The 21,211-nt window shown below is 32.0% G+C and overlaps 1 protein-coding gene across 6 annotated transcripts in view; it reads right to left on the bottom strand.

Annotated features, from left to right (window-relative positions):
• Positions 1-21,211, bottom strand: part of LOC130891328 (inactive dipeptidyl peptidase 10) — a 216,903-nt gene that overhangs the window by 40,922 nt on the left and 154,770 nt on the right. Inside the window, exon 1 of one of the 6 annotated variants that reach the window (XM_057795973.1) lies at positions 12,795-13,357. The exons of the other annotated variants lie outside the window; for them this stretch is intronic. Within the exon in view, the coding sequence (XP_057651956.1) occupies positions 12,795-12,953 (159 nt within the window). The 5' untranslated portion in view covers positions 12,954-13,357. Of the gene's footprint in view, positions 1-12,794; positions 13,358-21,211 lie in introns of those variants that run through there. 6 annotated transcript variants of the gene reach the window in all.

Raw genomic sequence — 21,211 nt, 5'->3', positions numbered from 1 at the left:
CAATACACCGGACATTACGTATTTATTTTTCAAGGTAATAGCCATTTGCAAATTTTTGACTCTTATAGAACGTTTACATGAGAAATGGAAAGGGGATTGTTTATTACCATCCAACTTTAAGGTTGTTGATACTCGTAGTATTGTTATTATGAGCGTTTGGTGAATAAGTATTTATGTTAATATAAACCGAATATGATAAAATAAAGTGCACAAGTCCCTTGCAAATTATACGCTATCTTAAACCGTAAGTTTTACGATGTCTCACTTCAAATTTCGCGGTACGTTGAAAACGCGAAGTTATAGGGGCTTAAGCCCCCATTTAATCTCTAGACGTGTGCCGCCGACTACTTAGTTAGTATTTTCATATGTGTATGATCACTCGCGTGTGAATTACAAGAACGCCGGGTTTTCGTACAATTTATTAAAGCTTAGCTTTAACGTAACTTTTAAATTTTAGTTACGTGTTTGTTATAATTATTTTTTTGACAAATTACGTGCTGCATTATGGCCACTTTGACAAAACGAGCTGGAACAATTAGCTTCGACGAAATGTTATCTAATTTTAGGTCAAATCCAAACAAGTAGTGAGGAAATCAGTAGCTGTAGCGACTATTTATGTTGAAAAGATCATTAGCACTAAGAAGGATTTTTCAAATATAATTTGTAGTACTTTAAATGCTAATATTGGCTTTTCTGAAGGAAACAAACTATAAAAATTGATAATTCTAGATAGCTTGAAGGATTTATTACTATAAGTCAGACACTTAAATCAAATTATAGAAATTTTATCTAATTTTAGGTCAAATCCGACGAAGTAGTGCGGAAATCAGTAGCTGTAGCGACTATTTATGTTGAAAAGATCATTAGCACTAAGAAGGATTTTTCAAATATAATTTGTAGTACTTTAAATGCTAATATTGGCTTTTCTGAAGGAAACAAACTATAAAAATTGATAATTCTAGATAGCTTGAAGGATTTATTACTATAAGTCAGACACTTAAATCAAATTATAGAAATTTCAATTTAACTTGGAGGATAGTCTACGGATTGAGCTCATCACCACAGAGTAAAAGTACATTGAAAAAAGTAGTGAACTTACTACCATATAAATATTTTTTGTTTTTAATAACCTTGTACTGCACTGGGTACAAGTAAAATAAAATTCCCTAGTGCAATAAAACATGCCGCTTCTATAACTGTCATCGCCACATTGATTTAGTATTTTCAATTTTCTGGTATTCTATTAAACTCGTTCCGCATGTACAATCAACTTGGTCTGTGTGTGTGCGCTTGATATGAAATGGGCCATTTTTTCCAACAATGGTAATAATTGTAGACGATTTATTACATAAGGACAGAAATACAACAAAGGGGAAAATAATTGTAGATTCATTTTACGGATAAACAAATTTATATGATAATTTTCAAGAACTTCAATATTTGTTATTAGAATATAAGTTCTATGATACAAAACAAACTTTCGAAATGATGAGAATAGCTGGATACTTTTCCTGAATATCTAGACACTTTTCCATTAAAGATTGGTACAATCGATCCAATATATCACATTAAAGACCTGCTTGAATAGTTTGTCCACGTTTTAGTTTTTCAAAATTAACATTTTCGCGTTTCATCCACTGAACACACAGAAGTATCTTTTTGTGACTTCAACTAGGCTTCGAAGTTCTTCTTGTTAATTTATTTTGGGAGAGCCATTACCTTTAGAGCTCAAGATTTTCCATTTACAGTGATCAAGCCATAAAAAAACTGTTCTGTATCTGTTCACGTTGTTCTCTTCGGACTGTATCCGGATACAATTACCGAATCTGAACCGTGTTTGCTATTTACGAACATCATGTGCATGTGTATTGTTTTATTATCTTGTGAAATTCAAAATGCATACAATTCCGGATGTACTATTTCGGTATTTAGCTGGCCATTTCATGTTTTTTACACGAGTTCCAAGTACAAAATTAAACAATCTAAGAAAATAGCTGATCTACGTTCAAATGACGGCCGTGAGTTTATACATATAGGTGCTAAACGCATCTTTTACGCCCATAGCTTGGAAGACATTCCACCTCTGCGTACCATCTTTTCCGTGGTCTTCCTTTATTTTCTTGTTTCTCCTGGTTCTATATCCATCATTTTTTTGTTGCTCCAAAATCTGGCATTCTCTGTTTGTGACCCAGCCACTCATCATTTTTATTAGTGCTGCTTTTTCACATAAATTCCGTAGTTCGGTTTTTGCTCTTTTCACCCATAATTCTCCTCCATTTTTACCCTCTAGTATCCTCCTGAGTATTCGTTTCACACATAAGCTTCTCTCTTCCTCTGCTTTGTTGAGAAACCACGTTTCACCTCAGTAGCTCACTGTTCAGCAGCATCGCCTCTCAGAACAGTTCTCCCAATTATTTACTTCCCCTCGTCATCCTCGCTTCAAGATTTTCTCCCTCCTCACTGTCGTCCTTCATAACCACCCCAAGATATACATAACTTTGAACTTGTCCTCTTTACTTTTTTTTATTCATTTTCAGTGATTCATTGGTACCTTTTTTTCAAATGGATTTTACGTACATCCTCATCCATTCCAATACTAAATTCAATAGCGTTGGGGATAACGGATCTGGAAATTTTGAAATTCTTTGGTTCACCTTTATCTTAGTTTTTGTATGTTCGAGTATCATTTTGGTGAGATGTTTAGATGGTTCCTAATGCTTTAACAATAATTTCTATCGACAATATTGTAAGTTTTTTTCATGCAGTGCGATTGCTTCAGAGAGAAAATATGGTCTATGACTGATCTTCCAGACTAGACCATTCCGACCTAAAGGTTAGATCTTATTATAAAACTCGTTACCGCATCAAAAGTTTATTGTGAGTATCTGTATCAATCACTAATATTTCTAGTATTTTTAATTTGAAAATAATTAAATGTTGTCACATCAAACATAATAATGGTAGCAGCAACTTCGCGTTTATTTCACTGCGGGTTACACTTGAGTGTATTCATATGGGGCCGCTGCCGTAAGACATATAGCGGTGATTTTATAATAAATTTTCTCCGGTCTATTTTTTTCCAAAGGTAAGATTCATTGCAGTCTGACCTTTGAATGTGAACTTCCATTTATCTCCATTTATCCGAAGTAAAAATATAAGATATCATAAATTATATTCAACTGAGTACATTAGCATAGAATAAAGAATTCAAGAAAAAATTTCCCGAGAAAATTTCGGAATAAGTTGGAAGGATGCCAGCTGTTTCGGCAAACATATTGTATGAGTATGGATAAATCATGAAATGGGTAATTGACAATAACCGTAAGTCAGAGATGAAATCATATATAAGTATCAATTTTCTTATGTTTCATTCTCTTTTTAATTATTGTCTCATTTTCTCAAGGGTTTTTTCCAAGTTCTCCATCGAATAAAGATAGTTTTTCTACTTTCTATATTTATAACGCTTTCAAACATTGAAGTATATTACTAAATTTTCCTCTTTTTTGTTAATATTTGTTCAGATCAAGGAGTGGAGAAAGAAGTCAATCGTGTATAATTGGTAAACTTCATATTAGGGAAATCCCATGTGATGAAAGCCATAAGAGATATCTAGGAAGTAAGGCAAGAACAAATAAATGGATTCCTAGCTAAATGTAATGGAATGAGGAAAGTACGTAAACTGAATGGGTATGATTTATTTGGGTATGACATATTGAATATAATAATTGAGAGCTACAGAAGTTAGTTTAGCGAATAGGGATAGAAGACAACAAATGTCTGACCTTGACACAATTACTTATGGTAAGGGACGAATCTACTACAAAGAATCTTTATTTGCTTCGAGTTTTTCATTATTAAAATTATAGTATTAAGCTTAATTGTTTTTTGCTTTTCTTCTAGGTTTAAGAGAGTGCATTATTTTGTATTGATCTCTGGCTTTATTTCGTGAGTTTTCGACTTTTTCTTAGACATTATGTCTTGTTTTTTCTTTACCCTTACTTCGACTTGGAAGTAGCAAAACGGTGGAGAGTAGTTGGAAATCTACAGGAAACGTCGATTTAGACATTTAGACACCAACTAAACAGGTGCTATAATGATAAGAATACAATGATTGAAGTGAATATGTCACGGTTCTAAAAACATTATACCAGTCTGACTCCGAAAGGTACTAGGACAGTATGAAATAAAATTTTTGAATTAAAGTCTTGTTAACTCGAAATAATCTATGTGAGGCAATGATTATACTAATAATAATAATTCATATAATGGTTCATATTTCACATTTAACGATTCAAATAAGATTCATCAAAGTTTATTTAAAAATATTATATTTCCAGCCTTGGACTGATCAAACCCACAAGTCCGCGATCTTAGAGGATCTGGCTGGTGGGTGCCCTAAAAGGGTTTCCACAAAGAATATCATTTCAACAGTTCATTATAACAGAATTGTATATTTTGATTTTTTGGACTATCCGAGGATTGTTTTTGATTGAATCCAAAAGATTTGAGTCTGTTTTGAAAGCTTTCCTACTAAAAAACTCCACGCTAGAAATTCGATTTTCGATATCCATTAAAAAAACTTGAAGGCGTCACATTTGGGAGCAACCATGTTGTTTTGCTTATGACTTTTCGACAGTTTGTGTGCTAAATGTGATGATGCTTTCGATTCTTCAGGAAGAATTACTTGACAATAAAGTTGCAACGATCATTTTGAAGATTTATATATATATATAGGTTGTTCAGAAAATCGGTTTTGCTTTCCAATCACTCTGTATCTATACTTTAAAAACTAATTTGCAATTGTTTTACGAGATAGTTCTTGGTTGAACCCAAATAATTTGACTCTATTTTATAATTGTAAACATGTTCCACAGTCTTTCTAAACTGTGTAAGTTTGGAAGAAATCAACTGTTTAAATAGCGGCGACAGTTTGCCTGATAATAAGAGCAACTTCTTTGAGGTAGAGCCTAATAAGAACTACGGTGATAGACACACAGAAGCAATGACGATTATTTCAATGAAAAAACCAACATTAGTCGTATATTCATATAAAAACAAGCTGAATTTCTTTTCCATAAATGCAAGAATAGTGTAAAAATGCGTACTCAAGCACTTGATTTTGATACCTTCCAGATAGCCAACACATACCCCTTTATGGTTCTTCACAAGTTTTGACTTAGTGCCTTTATATATAATAAAATTGTGTTTTGTCACTAAAATTAATGAATTTTCACGTTGATGTCCAAAATGTCTACTTGTCTCTACTCGGACGTTTTACTTAGAAACGAGAAAGACTAATGAACACTCGAAAGAATATACGGTCCAAAAGATACTTTATACCTCACGCCAACCACCTGTGTACAAACTAAGGGTGAAAAGATCCACAGGAATTTTCCGGATATCTTTGAAAATATATACAAAAGGGTCGGTCTAGCGGGAACACCGTGCAAAGCTGATAAAAGGAATTTGGGTTCGTTACTAATTATTTTGTTTATTATAACCCTTACTGATTTGGTTTTTGAAGATTAATTAGTTAGATTAATTCTATTAATTATCTTGTGATGATGTATTTGTAATGAAAACATTAGCAGTGGCGTGTCTACCATCTTCTATTAGTAGAAAGACATATGGGTGATTCCGTTCTAACTGTGATTTTTTGTATTCAAAATTTCAAGATTTTAAAATTTAACTTTTCTAACTTTTTTATGCATATTATTCATCTATTTTACTGTAAAAATAAAACTCTAAGAGGAATTTACTACAACTTCAAAGTATCACGAGCAAGACACAAATGTCGGATTTTGAGTTCCACGGTACTGACTCATTTATCCACGGTACTGACATGGTAACTTAAGATATTAAACAACAAGTGCATCAATTTTCCTCAGTTTGATCATAAACATTAGAATTTATAAGGTAATTAGTTTAAATCATTTGTTACGACAAAAAAAATTAATAATTTATCGGTAAATTCTAGGAATGGACATGACACGGTACTGACATGGTAACTTAAGATATTAAACAACAAGTGCATCAATTTTCCTCAGTTTGATCATAAACATTAGAATTTATAAGGTAATTAGTTTAAATCATTTGTTACGACAAAAAAAATTAATAATTTATCGGTAAATTCTAGGAATGGACATGACACGGTACTGACATTCAAGTGATGTAGTATAAGTTTTCTTTAAGTGGCAAGTTATATTGTATAAAAATAATGTTTAAATATCTTAAGAATTATTCAATTAACACAAAATTTTTATTAATTGATTATTAATTAATGACTAGTACAAAAAAACAATACAGGACATTGAATATCACAGTTATAATGGAATCACCCATATATCGTGTCGTATATTTTTAGAAGATATACAAAACCACGTCACACCTATTTTTAGGGGAGACGGTTTGCAGAATGGTTTTCAATTAAAATATATCAACCCTTAAGAAGAGTTCAAACACCTTTGTAACATTAATTAAAACTTGTAATTAAAAATATGTGCGCGGCTGTCATTTTGTTCTCTAATTTTTTTAAAAACTCAAAAACAAATCCATTATTACACACAGTATTAGATTACCATTGGAGGCTTGACCTAGGTTATTCTCCATGCTAATAAGTTGATTTCCGTTTGAAATTAAGAAAACTTCAAGGGCATCATAGGTAGCAGCAACCACTTTGTATTTCTTTTCGACAGTCAGTGAACTGAATTTTGATGATCATTTTCAACATTTAGATTAGATTAGATTATTCAAAAAGTAGTTTTCGTGACTTTTTAGCCTCTCTATATCTGTATTTGAAAAGATTTCTTTGTGCATAACTCTGCATCTCATTTTTCTTTCTAGAGAGTACACAAACTTCTCCCAAAGAAAGCTGTTTTTACAGATGTTCAAAAGAAGTAATGAAGAAATTCCTAAAACCATGATAACTCTACTAATTTAGGTAAACATACAGGTTGTTTCTCAATTTATAAATTTATACGTCAATATATTCTCAGACGACTCAGACCTCAGATCATCTCTACAAGATAAACTTAAAACTTTAGAAATTCTCTACGATTGTAAACGTTACCGTTAAATCATAAGGGAAAAATTATAAACCTTTATCTTATTTATATCAAATTTTTTTCGGGTTGTAAATGCAAATATAACTATGCCAAATGCCTATGGGTTTAAAAGCAAAAGTTGTGTTCTAGAAATAACAGATTTGCAGAAAAAAATTAACTACGTTTTGATAATAGATTGAGTGAGGATTACTGAGCTCTTATTAGGAACAGGAATGTTGAAACAATGGCAGGCATGTCACAAAGGTTCTTAATTCACTCAACACAAAAAATATAAAACTCAATTTCAGTTAGTTTCTTCTAGGAGTGATATTACCAAAGATTTTGTGCTGCTTGTTACCCTTAAAAAAATTTCTATCTAAAATTTTTGGGCTGTTAGAATATAAAAATTAATAAAGAAAAACCCAAATGTAAAAATTTGCATCTATTATCAGTATAAAATATACTTCTTATCATTACAAATATAGTTTTCAAACAGAAATCATCGATGTGGAGCAGAAAATAAATATTATTGACTACGCTATTCATTCAGTTAATTCAGAAAAACCTTCAATTCAAATTTTATTGGAATTTTATGATAAATGTACGTAGAATCAGTTGTTTTGATTATTGGATCAATATTATTTGTACTTTTTTTGAGATAATAATTTTTGTATTATAGTGGAGGCGCGAATATGTTGTAAATTAAAAAAATTCAAAACAAGAAAAGATCTTTTTATAGAATTAAAGAGAAAAAAATACGATACAAGTGAAAAATAATAAAGAATTCCGCGCATCTAGGGCGTCTCATTGTTAAATAAATAAATTTTCCATAATTTGAAGCAACTTCTTTGTTGTGGAAATCTTTTCACAAGTATGTATGTTCTTTATTTTAAATCAATATCTCAACTTTTTCAAAACTAATATCGGAAATATTAGGATGAGAATGGCTGTATGGTAGGAGCATTTTTCAAACAATGCCTCGGTCATGTCTTCGTGGTAATCGGCAAAGGATTGGAAAATGCATTAGTGCTGATGTATATAAGTGTTAAGGGAAATTTCCATCATTGAGAACTAGCAGAAAATAGAATAATCAACTCAACTTCGTAGTACATCAAGTAGAAGCTCGCGTGTCTAAAGACGTACAATTATTGTAAACTATCGTGATTTTTTCGTTGCTGTTATTCTTGCTGAATGATTTTAGAAATATGCTTGTACTTTCTTCCGAAGTTTTTCATTCAAATAATTTTCTATTTAAACTTTTGATTGTCCTGGAGCTTTACGTACTGTTTGAAATTCGCCATTTTATTTTTCTTAACACCATTCTTATTACTAAATAATTCTACCTTGTTATTAACACTTTCACATAATTGTCTGTATTGTCAAAGCATTACGTCTTCGGCGTTTACTTGTAACTGCAACTGCAACTTGCAACTTACAACTAAACTAAACTAAGCTAAATGTATTGAGGATATAATCTTGGAATTAAAATAAAACAGAATTTCTAACTTTTATTGGCAAATGGAGAGCTACTTATTGAAAACTATCCTATGATACGACTGTGTAATCTTAAATACTTTTTGCCTCTCCAAACCTTTTTCTATTGTTCTGTAGAACTTATGTTTATAGAAGACCAAAAACTTGTATTGGCTTAGATACTCAGACTGATCTTCATCTGAGATACTCAAACATTTTTAAAATGACTCTTCTTTAAGACTAACCCTGGTATATAAGTTCTGCGGTCGGAACGTTCAAATACAAACGCATAATTTTCCAAAAGATTCTTGTTTGGGAAGGAATGGAATATTTTTTAACACTACAGTAGCTTCATTGAACAGTCTAATAGCCCTCGTAGACTAAACTCAAATTATGTAATCAACATCCATTGTGTTAGGTACATTAATTGGATTTGTAGTAGCAGTAGTAGTTTCACATTACCTATTTGAATCTACCTAAGCAACGAAGAGTATTTTATTTTATTGCTTACATAAAGTTTTTATTGGATTTTTCGTCAACATCTGTAGTTCGCTATTTTTAGCGGTAAACATCGGTTAAGATTAACATATCGATTTTCTTTTTACAATTTTTTGCACCGAGACACATCTGCCAGTATAAATTTCACGTGACTGTCGCCATTGTGTCCATTCTACCAATTCGATATATTGTTCGGGAATATATTGATCAATATACACATTCATAAGAAAGTTTTGCATGCACATTCGCCAAAGCAAATGCGGATCTGAATAGAGGTCACAATATAAGATATTTTCATAAATAACTATATTTGATTGCTTTGTTCAATGTTACTGTACAAGGGCCACTTTGTATATAATAAGATGCTCCGAAGCTAGTCGAGCTAGATCTGCAAAACTTTATCATCGACATCCTTAAGTAGTGAGTTCTGCCATCAGTTGAGACACATGTCCCTCTAAGTATCCACCCCCGGATAAATCCGCGGATGGATGCGAAGAAGAACACCACACCCTGTCATTTCGACAGGTCCTTATCCTCATTCGCGTCACAGTTTCTGGAAAGACATAGCCTTTTGTTAAGAGTCAGCTTGTTAGCTATACACTCTGGTCTTCATGGTCTGGACGTCTTAATGTGTGTCTGTGTGTGTGTTTTCGCTGCCTCGGGTAAACCCAATTAAACCTTCTTTGGCAAGAAAAAATCCAGATGAAAAACTCGAAACTTGCTTATGAAAAGCGATTTGTTTTTTTTTTTGGTGTGAGGTTTCATTTTATTTTTATACTAACCTAACTTAACCTATCGATCCAGTTGTCTTCTCGGCCTCCTGTAGTCCTCTCTAGTGTACCTGATGAATTCCTTGAATTACTCGTTAGGAGGCGTTGCCAGCTATCTCATTTACAGCGTTTTGGAGTCTTACTGTGTTTCGCTGATATAGTGAATTAACAAGAACTTTTAGAAACATTGATGGAGTAAGAAGTATGTTCAAAGAAGATCCAAGATACATGTATCCACCGATTTAGTCATGAATCGGCTACGGTAAATCTAATTTTATGTTCTTCTACATACAGTTGCCACTGTTGGGTGGCACAACGATCTTCAAAAGATAGAGTGAGTGAAAATTGCGCATAAACTATTTAAAATGTTCAATAGAAACATTTCTTCCAGAATATTTATGGTTAATAAAACATTTATACCATATTCCGACCCACCATGAGAACCTTGTGTAGATTCACATGATTTACCAATAACAATAATGGTAAAAAGGCAATTATCAGTGAAGATTGACGGAATTTTCTTCTGTAGAACATTTTGAGTGAAAACAATTGATATTGAAGAGCAACAACAATTTTCATGAATTAATTTAGTAACAAAATATTGGGTTACATCTAGATTAGGTTACATCCCTCTGATCTCGTTGAAATTGTAGTATGTTATAAAGAAAATTACGCTGAACAAGAATATGTAATAGATATACAAACTGTATGTAGAATCATCGCTTATTTTATTTATTGTCGACCACCTCATCAAGAACGAGTTTTCGATAACAGCAACCCCTGCTTGTGATTGAATTTCATTTTGTAGAGAAGTATGTGGGTTAGGTTAGGTTATGTTTCACGGATTAATTGAAATATTACAATCAATGAAAAATCATTACAATTATTTGATACTTTAAATGGAAAAAAGTACCTGAAGGGATGATTTCCGTGTCCTATATATACATATTCTTGAACAGCGTAGTTTTCTTTATAACATACTAAAATTTTAACGAAATCGGAGGGGTGTATCTTAATCTAGATAATTACCAAATATTGTATTATCATATACTGTGCGGCAGCAGACACCCTATCCATCTGATTTGGCAATGTGTGCTTTTTGGTTATCATTTAACCTGAAGAAACAATCACGTGGTTAACGTTTCACGACGGAGCATGAAATAGATTATGATTACGTTGAAAAGATAGAAAATAATTTCCTGAAAATACTTTTAGTCTTCTTTTATATCAAAATATATAGCGTCACCTATGCATTTATCGTTTCGCAAATAGTACTACGATGTGGAATTATCAAGAAGTAAACGAAATGACAACTCACTCTCTTCTGTAATTTTGGTGAGCACACCTAAACACCAGTTTCAAATATTTCATCTAATGAGAATATAAACCGTACACCCCCCATGTAATTAATATTAAATTTTGATGAGCGGCAACAGCTTGTGGGAATTAGGTAATTTAGCTGAGTACGTAATACATAATATGATGCTTACAATTTTTAAATAATTGGAAATTGAGGATATGTAAATTATTTTTTCAAATTCTTCACTTTAAATGTTCCTATGATCTCAAACTTGATTGGAACAATTTTATTGCTTATTGCTTGCTTTCCTAATTTTTGCTCTCAAATGTGGCATTGAATTATGAAATACCGAATCTGGCGTTCGGCGGAGTTTTCTCTTCCCAACCTTCAGAATATAGATTTCGTTTCAAATTTCGTAGAAAACGTCCAATTGGCCTCAGTTGAAGAACATTAGGAACATTCCTAGTAATGCATGGAATATTCAACTCTGCAAAAAATCCCACAACGTCCTTTGTATAATGAGCAGTTCTTATATCTGACCAAAACAAAAAATTTCCTTCGAGACGCTTATTCTTCATGCATTAATCTAGATCTAACACTCTCTTTTTCATATATTTTGGCGGTTACAGAATTTAACAGAAGTTAACACTTACGAGTTAAAGTTTTTGTGTCTTTGGAAATACACTTCTAAATCTACTTACTCGTCTTTTTTACAATGATAAGCCTTATTTACCGATTTACTCCCGTTAAAAGTGAAATATGACTCATCGTTGATAATTATTTCCAAAACTTTAGCGATAGAAAACTTCTAAATTTTTATTTTTGTTCCATTTGTTGCTATCCAATATAAATTGTTCGTCTAGCAAATTAGTTGAGAATAGATAAAGGAACATATAAAGAATTCCTAAGCAAAATAAAACGTAATATCAACAGATTATAAACTTATTTCTCTTAAAAATAACACCAAACCGATAAAGTGCGAGATCTTGCATCAAACAATCAGATGAACTTCATCTGCCCTTGTTTTTGATGAATAAACATTGCACGTTGTATTGCATCATGTCCAGCGGCCTTTATAGATGCAAAAACAAGTACCAAAAACATCTTAAAATCAAATCAACATTTTTGTCGCTTACTTTTATCATAATAAATATGTGCGAAAGGTATCGGGTTTTTCTGTTTTAATTCATTCTTTTATTTTTTTCTTTCGATTCTCAAACAGTCAAAGAGTGAGTTACATGTTTCAAAAAGTGCTATATGATCGAATTTCTCGCGTATTCTGGTACCTATGACGACTTCTATTACGAAAAAGTTCAAAGTATGACTGCTCAATGCTGATAAGCTCTGATATAGAGATTTGAATAGTGAACTGTCACAAACTGATAATTCGCAATGAAATCTTGGAATAGGGATTTATATGCATCGTCCTTCTTAAAAATATATAAAATGTCACGGAGATCTTCGAAAATATCTCCAATTATCAATTAACGAGTGGATGTAAAGTATTATTTCAATATTTAAATTAGTATTTCACAATATACTTTTTATTGACCAAGAGCATAATGTTTCGCAAAATATCTCTCTGAATAAGTTGTTTCAATTGATATTTTGATTCTAGCAATAATAATAATAAAAACAAAAAATATGACAAACGTTAGCTCAAATGAAAAATTTAAAAATAAACCAAGTAAACAAAAACGCAATTCTTACCTCAACATATGCATTGGAAGCTATTTTCACTCTATTCTGAGGACTTTTTGGATTATTAGGATTCTTAAGTGCCGATTTTTCCTCTGGTTTCTCCTCTTTTTTCGGCATGTTTATTCTTCTTAGAAAATTCAACTCTATTTTATTATTCACCTCTGGCATTTCGGCTTCAAATATTTATATACTCATCAAAAAAATATATTCATTTATTTTAATAATATTGCTACTTAGGTTTTTGTTTTTGAATTATAATATTTATAAACATCAATAAAAAAATACATCGAATCTAAATAGTTTTAAGACACATATATTTACTGGACATCGGAACATTTATTTTTATCATAGAAACAACATTTAAAGCGTTAAATATACCAACAGCAATAGCGAGATAGTTTTATTAATATCGCGTGGTAAACAATGTTTATATTGAAACGATTAATACACGCTACAAGCGAATATTTCGACACGTATACTACTCGAATGTAACACCCAAACTGAAGGGTTGTCCCGACGAAAGCCGATAGGAGTTGGATGCACGCAACTCCGACGCTTATTCCTATTACACTGGTTATAGATTGGTGAAGTTTGCTCGAAAGCTGGAAAATGAAAATCCTGGAAAGCATCGTATGGACAAAAGCAAATTTGTTTGTAGTATTCGGTGACGTACGGTATTCATATTTAAAAAATAACATTAAACTATAAACTTAATAATGTTAATAATAAATTTTATTTAATTTTTCAATCGTAAAAGTGTTTAATTACAGGTCTCTTCTAATTAATAATAAATTTGTTCTATTGATAGCTTGTTCCTATGTATTCATGACTCAACCTATTTTATAAATATTGAGATGTCTGTCTTATGAGCAGCATTTTTCTCTAATTGTTGGTGTTTTAGATCCTGATGATTTATAGTACCATTATCCAGATATTTAGTTTCATATTTTGGATAATAATTTACTCCAAATTTGTGTGTGAGGAACAAACTGAACAAAGTGCACTCCATAATATGAAATTATGATAAAAATGTGTAAGTACAAAAAAAAATGCTCAAAATTTGTACAAACATTTGTAGTGATAACGAACTACAAATGTTTGACTCTCTATACAACTCAAAATAAAGCTACCAGGTCTATTTTTAAAGTGAGAAACATTTCTGTTCAAGATAGTTGTGCGCTCTCATCACGTATATTTGGGTGAATGAAGTTTACAATTAATCCTTTCGTAATTTTCTATGGATCTTGAATAACTAGGTTTCACTGGACATACACTTCATTTTTAAACCTCTTCTCACATACGGTGCCATTGCCATGATGGAGAGTTCAGCGCCCTACTGGACCTTTCAACTTTGGACAAAACGATATCATGTATGCTAAATATCCTCAAGTTGGATAAACAGGGATTGGAGATACAAATCCCCAGCAAAGCCTGAAATACTAACTACTGGAGTCATCTGGTACGAGGATGATGAATATCTTGTCTATTGGACACCTCAAAAAAGCAAATTTTTGTAACTTGAGAAACAAAACATGCAACCTCATTCAAAATCGAAATATTCGCTGTAAATCGAATGTGACCAAGCGATACTCAATCGACTAGATGGCTAGAAGTTCCAGCTCGTTTGGTGTAGCTAAAAGTGGAGCTATTACATTTTTGACTAATCTGCTCATAAGTCAAATTTTTCCGAGATACATAAAAGCACATGGCATGAGACCAGAAAAGGCACAAACAGTGTAAAACAGACCAATTAACTGCCTTCTAATCAAATAAAGTCATTGAAAACGCTATATCAATGCTAAAGGCATCGTAGACAATCAGCTAGGCTGCTGATACAAGGAAAAGGAAAAAACTGTAGACTACGTCATCGGCGATTGTCTATGGCCTAGAAGAAGTGAATTTTTGTATAATAGTACAATCATTGGAATAATAGTGTTAGAGCTATTGAATCTAAACCAAATTACGGACTCTCTCTGTATGAGAATAGATTAATACAGCGGATTTTAGATTAACGGAATGTAATTGTGTCAAAAACAATAATAAAGGACCCTATAGAATTATTTGCAATTTCCAATTTCTCATTATTACATGAAGAACTAATGAATCAACATTTGTATAATGGATACATCGAAACAAATATTTAGTTTGATTGCACATATACACGATAAGTCTAAAGTAACCTTTCTAGAGCTTCTTCATCGCAATTTCAGTTTTCTATCTCCATAATTTTCAGATCTCTTAGAATATGAGCTTATAAGTTAAGCAAAATAATGTTGAGATGATTTCTTCTTTTAGAACCGTCAAAATTCTTTACTAAAACTGGTATTTGATTCGAAAAGTGATATATAAAAGCATCTAAACGGAATTTTACTCTCTGGAGGAGGATAATTCCGAACGTACGCCGTTTCTAATATACATATATCAAAATGTCACAGCGATTTGATTGATCTAATCACATTGATGATGCGGTATTCCACACAAAATCAATAACGTTATGGAATCGATGAGTATCATTAATAATTCAAGGAGTTACGACTTGAGAAATGTGAAAAAAATATTAGAATGAAAATAAAAACCAATAAGCCTTAGAAGACGAATTATACTACTGAGAGAAACCACATTGTGATTCCAAAGTAGAATGTAAAGTATTTAAATAACCTACTTTCCAGCTGGTTCAACGTTTTATATTTTTTAATTCAAATTATCGAATCAATTATTCAATCTCTAAATTTAGTATCGTCATTTTTTCTGAAATTTTTAGTTTACGTAAGCAAACTCACTAAACTTTATATCATACTCAATTGATGATTTATGGGTTTTTTAGACATTATTCCAAAATGTGTTTAAATTGATCGTTCGAAAATTTATAATTAACCTTTAGAAAAATGCGAAGTTGTAGACAATTCATATACAAATATATTATGTTTAGCAGTTTGAATGTATCTTCTTTAGTGGATTTTATAGTAATTCATCCTTCCGGAAATCCGAATCTAGTGAAAGATTTCGATACTTATAGATTTTTACAATACAAAAAAATAGTAGTAAACTTTCAAAGAACCGTCTGGAGAAGGAAACCTAAAAAGAAAGTACAAACTAAAGTCTGAAATGGAAACGTTTAAGACTAACGAAAGACGTTCTGAACCACGTCACCAGCTTACTAAGAGGACTCTTTCAGCGTTAATAGTTTGAAATGTAACATTGCTGAATATCCCCCAAAGATACCACCTGGCCACACGTGAGTAAAAATTTCAAGAATTATTGTAAATGCGGATGATCCGTGAACATAAATTTCTATTATATTAGACGTTTCATATACATTGTTTCTTATGAATAATTTCTAGAAAGGTCTATTTATTTATGTTTTGTTTTTCCATTTTCTAGAAGTTTTTAGAATTCTCTTGGGATATATGATGTGTTTGTGTAGCGCTGTTTAGTACAGTTTATAAATAAATAGTGAACAGACGGAAATAAAAATTATTCGAAGAATTTAAATAAATTAAGTTGGTTAAGTGATAGTGTAAGTTAATTATATTATAAGTTAGAGTAGTGTAAAGTATTAAAATGAATTCAGAACGTACGAAACAGTGTCTATTAATTCACCTCACGAATAGAAATCGTATACATGAATAAGAAAAACATTACAACACTTATTATTAGTACCAAAATATCCACATTTTTTTCAAGTTACATTGGTTTCCCCTTTAAAAGGACTGTCAAGGATTTCTCGGCCTCTAAAGCAATCAGAACTTTTAAATTGTGAAAGCATCTTCAACTGTTTTAATAAGATGCTGGTTTAAAGATGGAATCAACCTTCAAATAATTACTTTTACCGAGTCGTATACAATAAATTCAGTTTTGTATACAAATAGAAAATCGCTGAACGGAGATCCGCATCCCTTAAACCTCTAGAACTTCTTTAAACTCAATCGAGAATTTCTAAAATACATTTAATAATTGATTCATTATTTCCTGCGATGAGTAGTAAATTTAACTCTTGTGAATTCACCCAATGAGACTTTCGGGCTCTGTAATCCATAGTAAACGTGGAACGCTGTTAAGTACGAATTTTATTAAAACACCACATCCTCTTAGGATCGGTCGTTCGCTTTTTACTATTTATATTACGCACCTGAGCCCTATTGGGAAGAGTCGTGCTCTTTATATTTTTATACAACATACTAGTGACATAATTATTATGTTTCTCACGATATATCGCATCACAAGCAAAAATAAATGTCAGAAACAAATTGACTCCTTACAGAATCGAAGGATCGACATCGATTTAATGTCAATTATATATAAAAAAGTAACAACTACTACGAGGGTTGCTACTTAAGTTTTGAAATATAGCAACACCGATGTTAATATCTTGGTAAAAAAATGAAATACTTCTCGACGTGGAATAAACCAAAAACAGAGTGTGCCGACTTATGGTAATGAAGCACCATCTCGAGGCACCGTGTTTCGCTGGTTTTCCAAATTTAATCGTTGTCGCACTTCGCTACAGGATGAATTTTGTGAAGGTCGTCGAAAACTGGCGAAAACTGAAGCCAAAAAACATCGAATCTCGGCATAAACTCGTCATGTGACATCAAGTAAAATCGAGGCATACTTGGGCATCAATGCCACCTCGTTTTGCACCTAAATATTTCTTTTTATTCGCTAAGATCAAAAATAAATTGCGCGGTCAACGTTTTTCTACACCTAAAGAAGCGGTAGATACGAACAAATCACATGTTTTGGAGCGACCTCAATCGGAATGGAAAGAATGCTTCGAAAATTAGTTTAAACAAACCTACAAAATTGTTTTGATCTTAATGGAGAATATATTGAAAACAATATCTTAAAACTTGAGTAGCAACCCTTGAAACTAGAGCAATTATAACATAAAAGTTCATAGAGAGTTTTTCATTAACATGAGTTAGATTTTTATGTTTGGATATGTTTCAACTCAAAACTAGAACTACACCAAATCGGAGAGGAAGAAACAATATTGGGATAATGACCGTGTTTTTAAATGATTCAAATTCAAAAATACTCGGTTGCAAATATATGAAAAGAGAAAAGTAAGCGTCTATATTTAGATCCTGTGACTATTACCTGTTTCCATTTTGATGAAATTTTGATAAAAACAATTTTTAGTTGTTACATATGCTTCAACTGGGACTAGAGCTTCAATTATACAAAAAACTTCACATAGTCCCGGTCTATGGGTATTTTTATTAATAAAAATGTAATATCCGCTCACACTCTTTTCCACTCGAACTTATTTGGAAGTTTTATTAGATATATGGTAGACATCGATGTCCTAGTTCGATAACGTTTAATACCAGGTCAACGTCCTATGAATTCTTCACTGTTTATCAGCAAATATTTATACATAAAACAAAATTGCAATTCCAATACGTTCCAACGATTCGTAAAACAAACTTTCATTACATTCGGAACAAATTAAATTTCGCAAAAAGGAATTATGAGAAAATAAATGGATGGTCGATGAACGTTGTTTATGTTTTCAGATATTCCGCCTTATAAAATCAATACTGTCTCGCATTTAAGATGAAGTGATATTTAGTTATTTCGAATTTTCTTCCCTAAATTATACATTCGAATATTATGAATTTTCAATGGATGATTACATATCTAAAAGACGGGGGCGGTTCAAGCCCAATGGTTAACAATCCGTAACGTTTACAGGGACAATCTAATGATAGCAAAAATGAGGTTTTCGATCGATCTTTCAAAAAAAATGTACTACTTGTTTAACACGATAAAATTTATGATTTAGGATGTACAGTCCAAGGAAACCGTTCACCATAAAGAGATATTCTGAAGAAAATTATCATAAATTGTAATTATTCATTAAAAATACTTACTAGAACATAATTGAACTTTTGAACTGTCGAACATCGTGTTAGTTATATAAAGAAAAAAAAACTATAATAAACGTTCGAAGTTGGCACTTTGCATTTCTACATACTTCCGGTTTCACACGAAGTTCTATAAATTCCCATAATTCACATTTATGGGCAGATCAGATCAAAATCCTTTTCCGTTTTTTTTTTGATAAGTTGTGGACTAACCAATTAAATTTTTCTACATTATAATTTTTTCCTTACGTAAATAACAGGATGTTGAACAGTATGAAGTTAAATTAGAGTTGTTTGATTGTGTTTTAACACCTCCTATGAGTATTTTCAATGAATAATTACAATTTATGATGATTTTCTTCAGAATGTTTCTTTATGGCGAACGGTTTTCTAGGCATAAACAACGATCTAAAAATCTACATATCTCCGTTATCGAGGACAAAGAGTACCTTTTTGTTGAAAAATCGATTGAAAACATAATTTCTATCTTCAGATTGTACAGGTTGTCCCTGTAAACATTACGAATTGTTAAACATTGAGCACGAGCCGCCCTTGGCCTTCCGGTTCATAATGTTCGAATATAAAATTTTCATTATGTCACAGTATTATTTTCATAAGTCCCAGAACACCCTGTATATGAGACAGATATGAAGAGAAAAATTGAAATCTTCAGCATTTTGGAATAGAGAAAGAGCTAGGATTCACTAGAATTCAAATGGAAAGCTATTTATGTGAAAATTGAATAAGCTGAAGGTCGAAAGAGTATGTAATAAAGGTATTATCTATTCGACGTACGATTTTTTCTCTTAATATTGTGCCCTCACTGGTAGCTGCTTTGAATTTGAATGTTGTTTCTAAAAATAAATCACCTTCTCCAGGCACATTCGTCACGACGCGACGTGCGAGATGAACACGTAGTAATCACTGTAATTTTTCTTATCAGTTGACAACATACGTAAATAAATTAAAGGCGAAGTTGAGAGGATGGAATGATTATTATGTAGGTCATAGTAAATTAGAGGATTTGCGTAAAAGAACTGAAAAAATGGACCCTATGCTGGCACTATATAAATCTAACTAAATCCTTAAGCTTTCACTTTCACTTTCAATATGATTTTTTTCTACTAACATTTACCCAGCTAGTACTTCTTTCTGAATGAAGTGGGTATCTGAAACAATTATTCAAAAATAACCCTGTACAATCCGTTTCACTACTTTAAATAAGCGCTAGATGTAATACTGACTCTGTAATATTGACTCTAGCATACCAGAATAAGACATAGCAATGCTTGTGTGTGCAGCAATGAAGCTAAAAAGAATACTGGACACCATCACCGGACACCTCTATACCTGCGGTTAATAGATTAACACATGGAGCAAGGTACAAATTAGCAAAAATCAAAGGTAGTGAGTACGGTTTTATCAGCGAATCTTCCTAGTTAAGGAATATATTATGTTCCCCAATGTTAAGCGTTAAGCATAATTTGAAAAAGGAATCTACTACTCAAACTTTCAAGGTAAATAGTATTAAATAATATACATATGGTCCAAAAAACAAGAAAGAAACTACCACTAAAGTATTTAGGGCGGGTTCCAGATGCTAATTACCACCAGGCACCTGCACGAGTGCTTCACAGGAAGAAATATTTGACAGTGAAGTGAAACTGAAAATAATACATGAAAAATATGAAATATCGATAGTGTACTATAGAATCATTGAGAACCTTAATCGTCGACTCCCAGCTGAAGTGGGAATGCTATAAATATTTCATTGACTTACTGAGGATAATAATATTTGGTTTCCTGATCATTCGATACGTTAAGAAAAGAAGAAGAAACCTTCCACTGGACCGTAGTCTTTCTGTCGTTTAGAAAAATGAACCTATAAGAAAAAGTTTCGGTAAAAGGAAGAATCTGATGAGAAATTCTCAAGTAGATGCTTAAAGGACTCTAATGCTATGATATAAATGAAGTATCTAGATTGAAATTATGTTTTTCTATTATTTTTCACGAAATTACCGTGTCGGAATCAACGTATTAGAATAGGTCTAGCGAAAATTGACGATTCCTCATTCTATAAGTGGGGATGCGTCATTTCCAAAGCCAGTCTAAATAGTAGAATTCATGAAAATTCCAGAATGCTCTTTAACAAGAGGAACTTTCTTCAAATATAAGTTATATAAGTTCGATACACTTTTTATAATAAGAATCGACAAGCTCCTCAAAATAATCATTAACTGATGACATCACCTATTCATTTCAAGTCTAGGAACAGAAAATAATCCGAGAGGGCTGAATCTGGCGAATAGAGTGCATGAAGTAGCAATTCAAACTTTAATTCATTAATTTTGGTTATTCTAATAAAGGATGTTTGATCTGGTGCACTGTCTTGATGAAACAACTCTTTCTCAGTCAAATGCGGTCATTTTCCACAGTCTTTGCTTCCTTTGGAGGCGGTTCTCCCTTTTCAGTCGATTGTTTTGATTGTTCTTTTCTTAATGGTGTGAAGTGATGGACCTAAGTTCCATCCTTGGTTATGAAACGCATAAAAATTCC

This window comes from Diorhabda carinulata, chromosome 3 (genome assembly GCF_026250575.1).
Source record: "Diorhabda carinulata isolate Delta chromosome 3, icDioCari1.1, whole genome shotgun sequence".
NCBI lineage: Eukaryota > Metazoa > Arthropoda > Insecta > Coleoptera > Chrysomelidae > Diorhabda > Diorhabda carinulata.
This window is presented reverse-complemented; position numbering and strand designations above follow the sequence as displayed.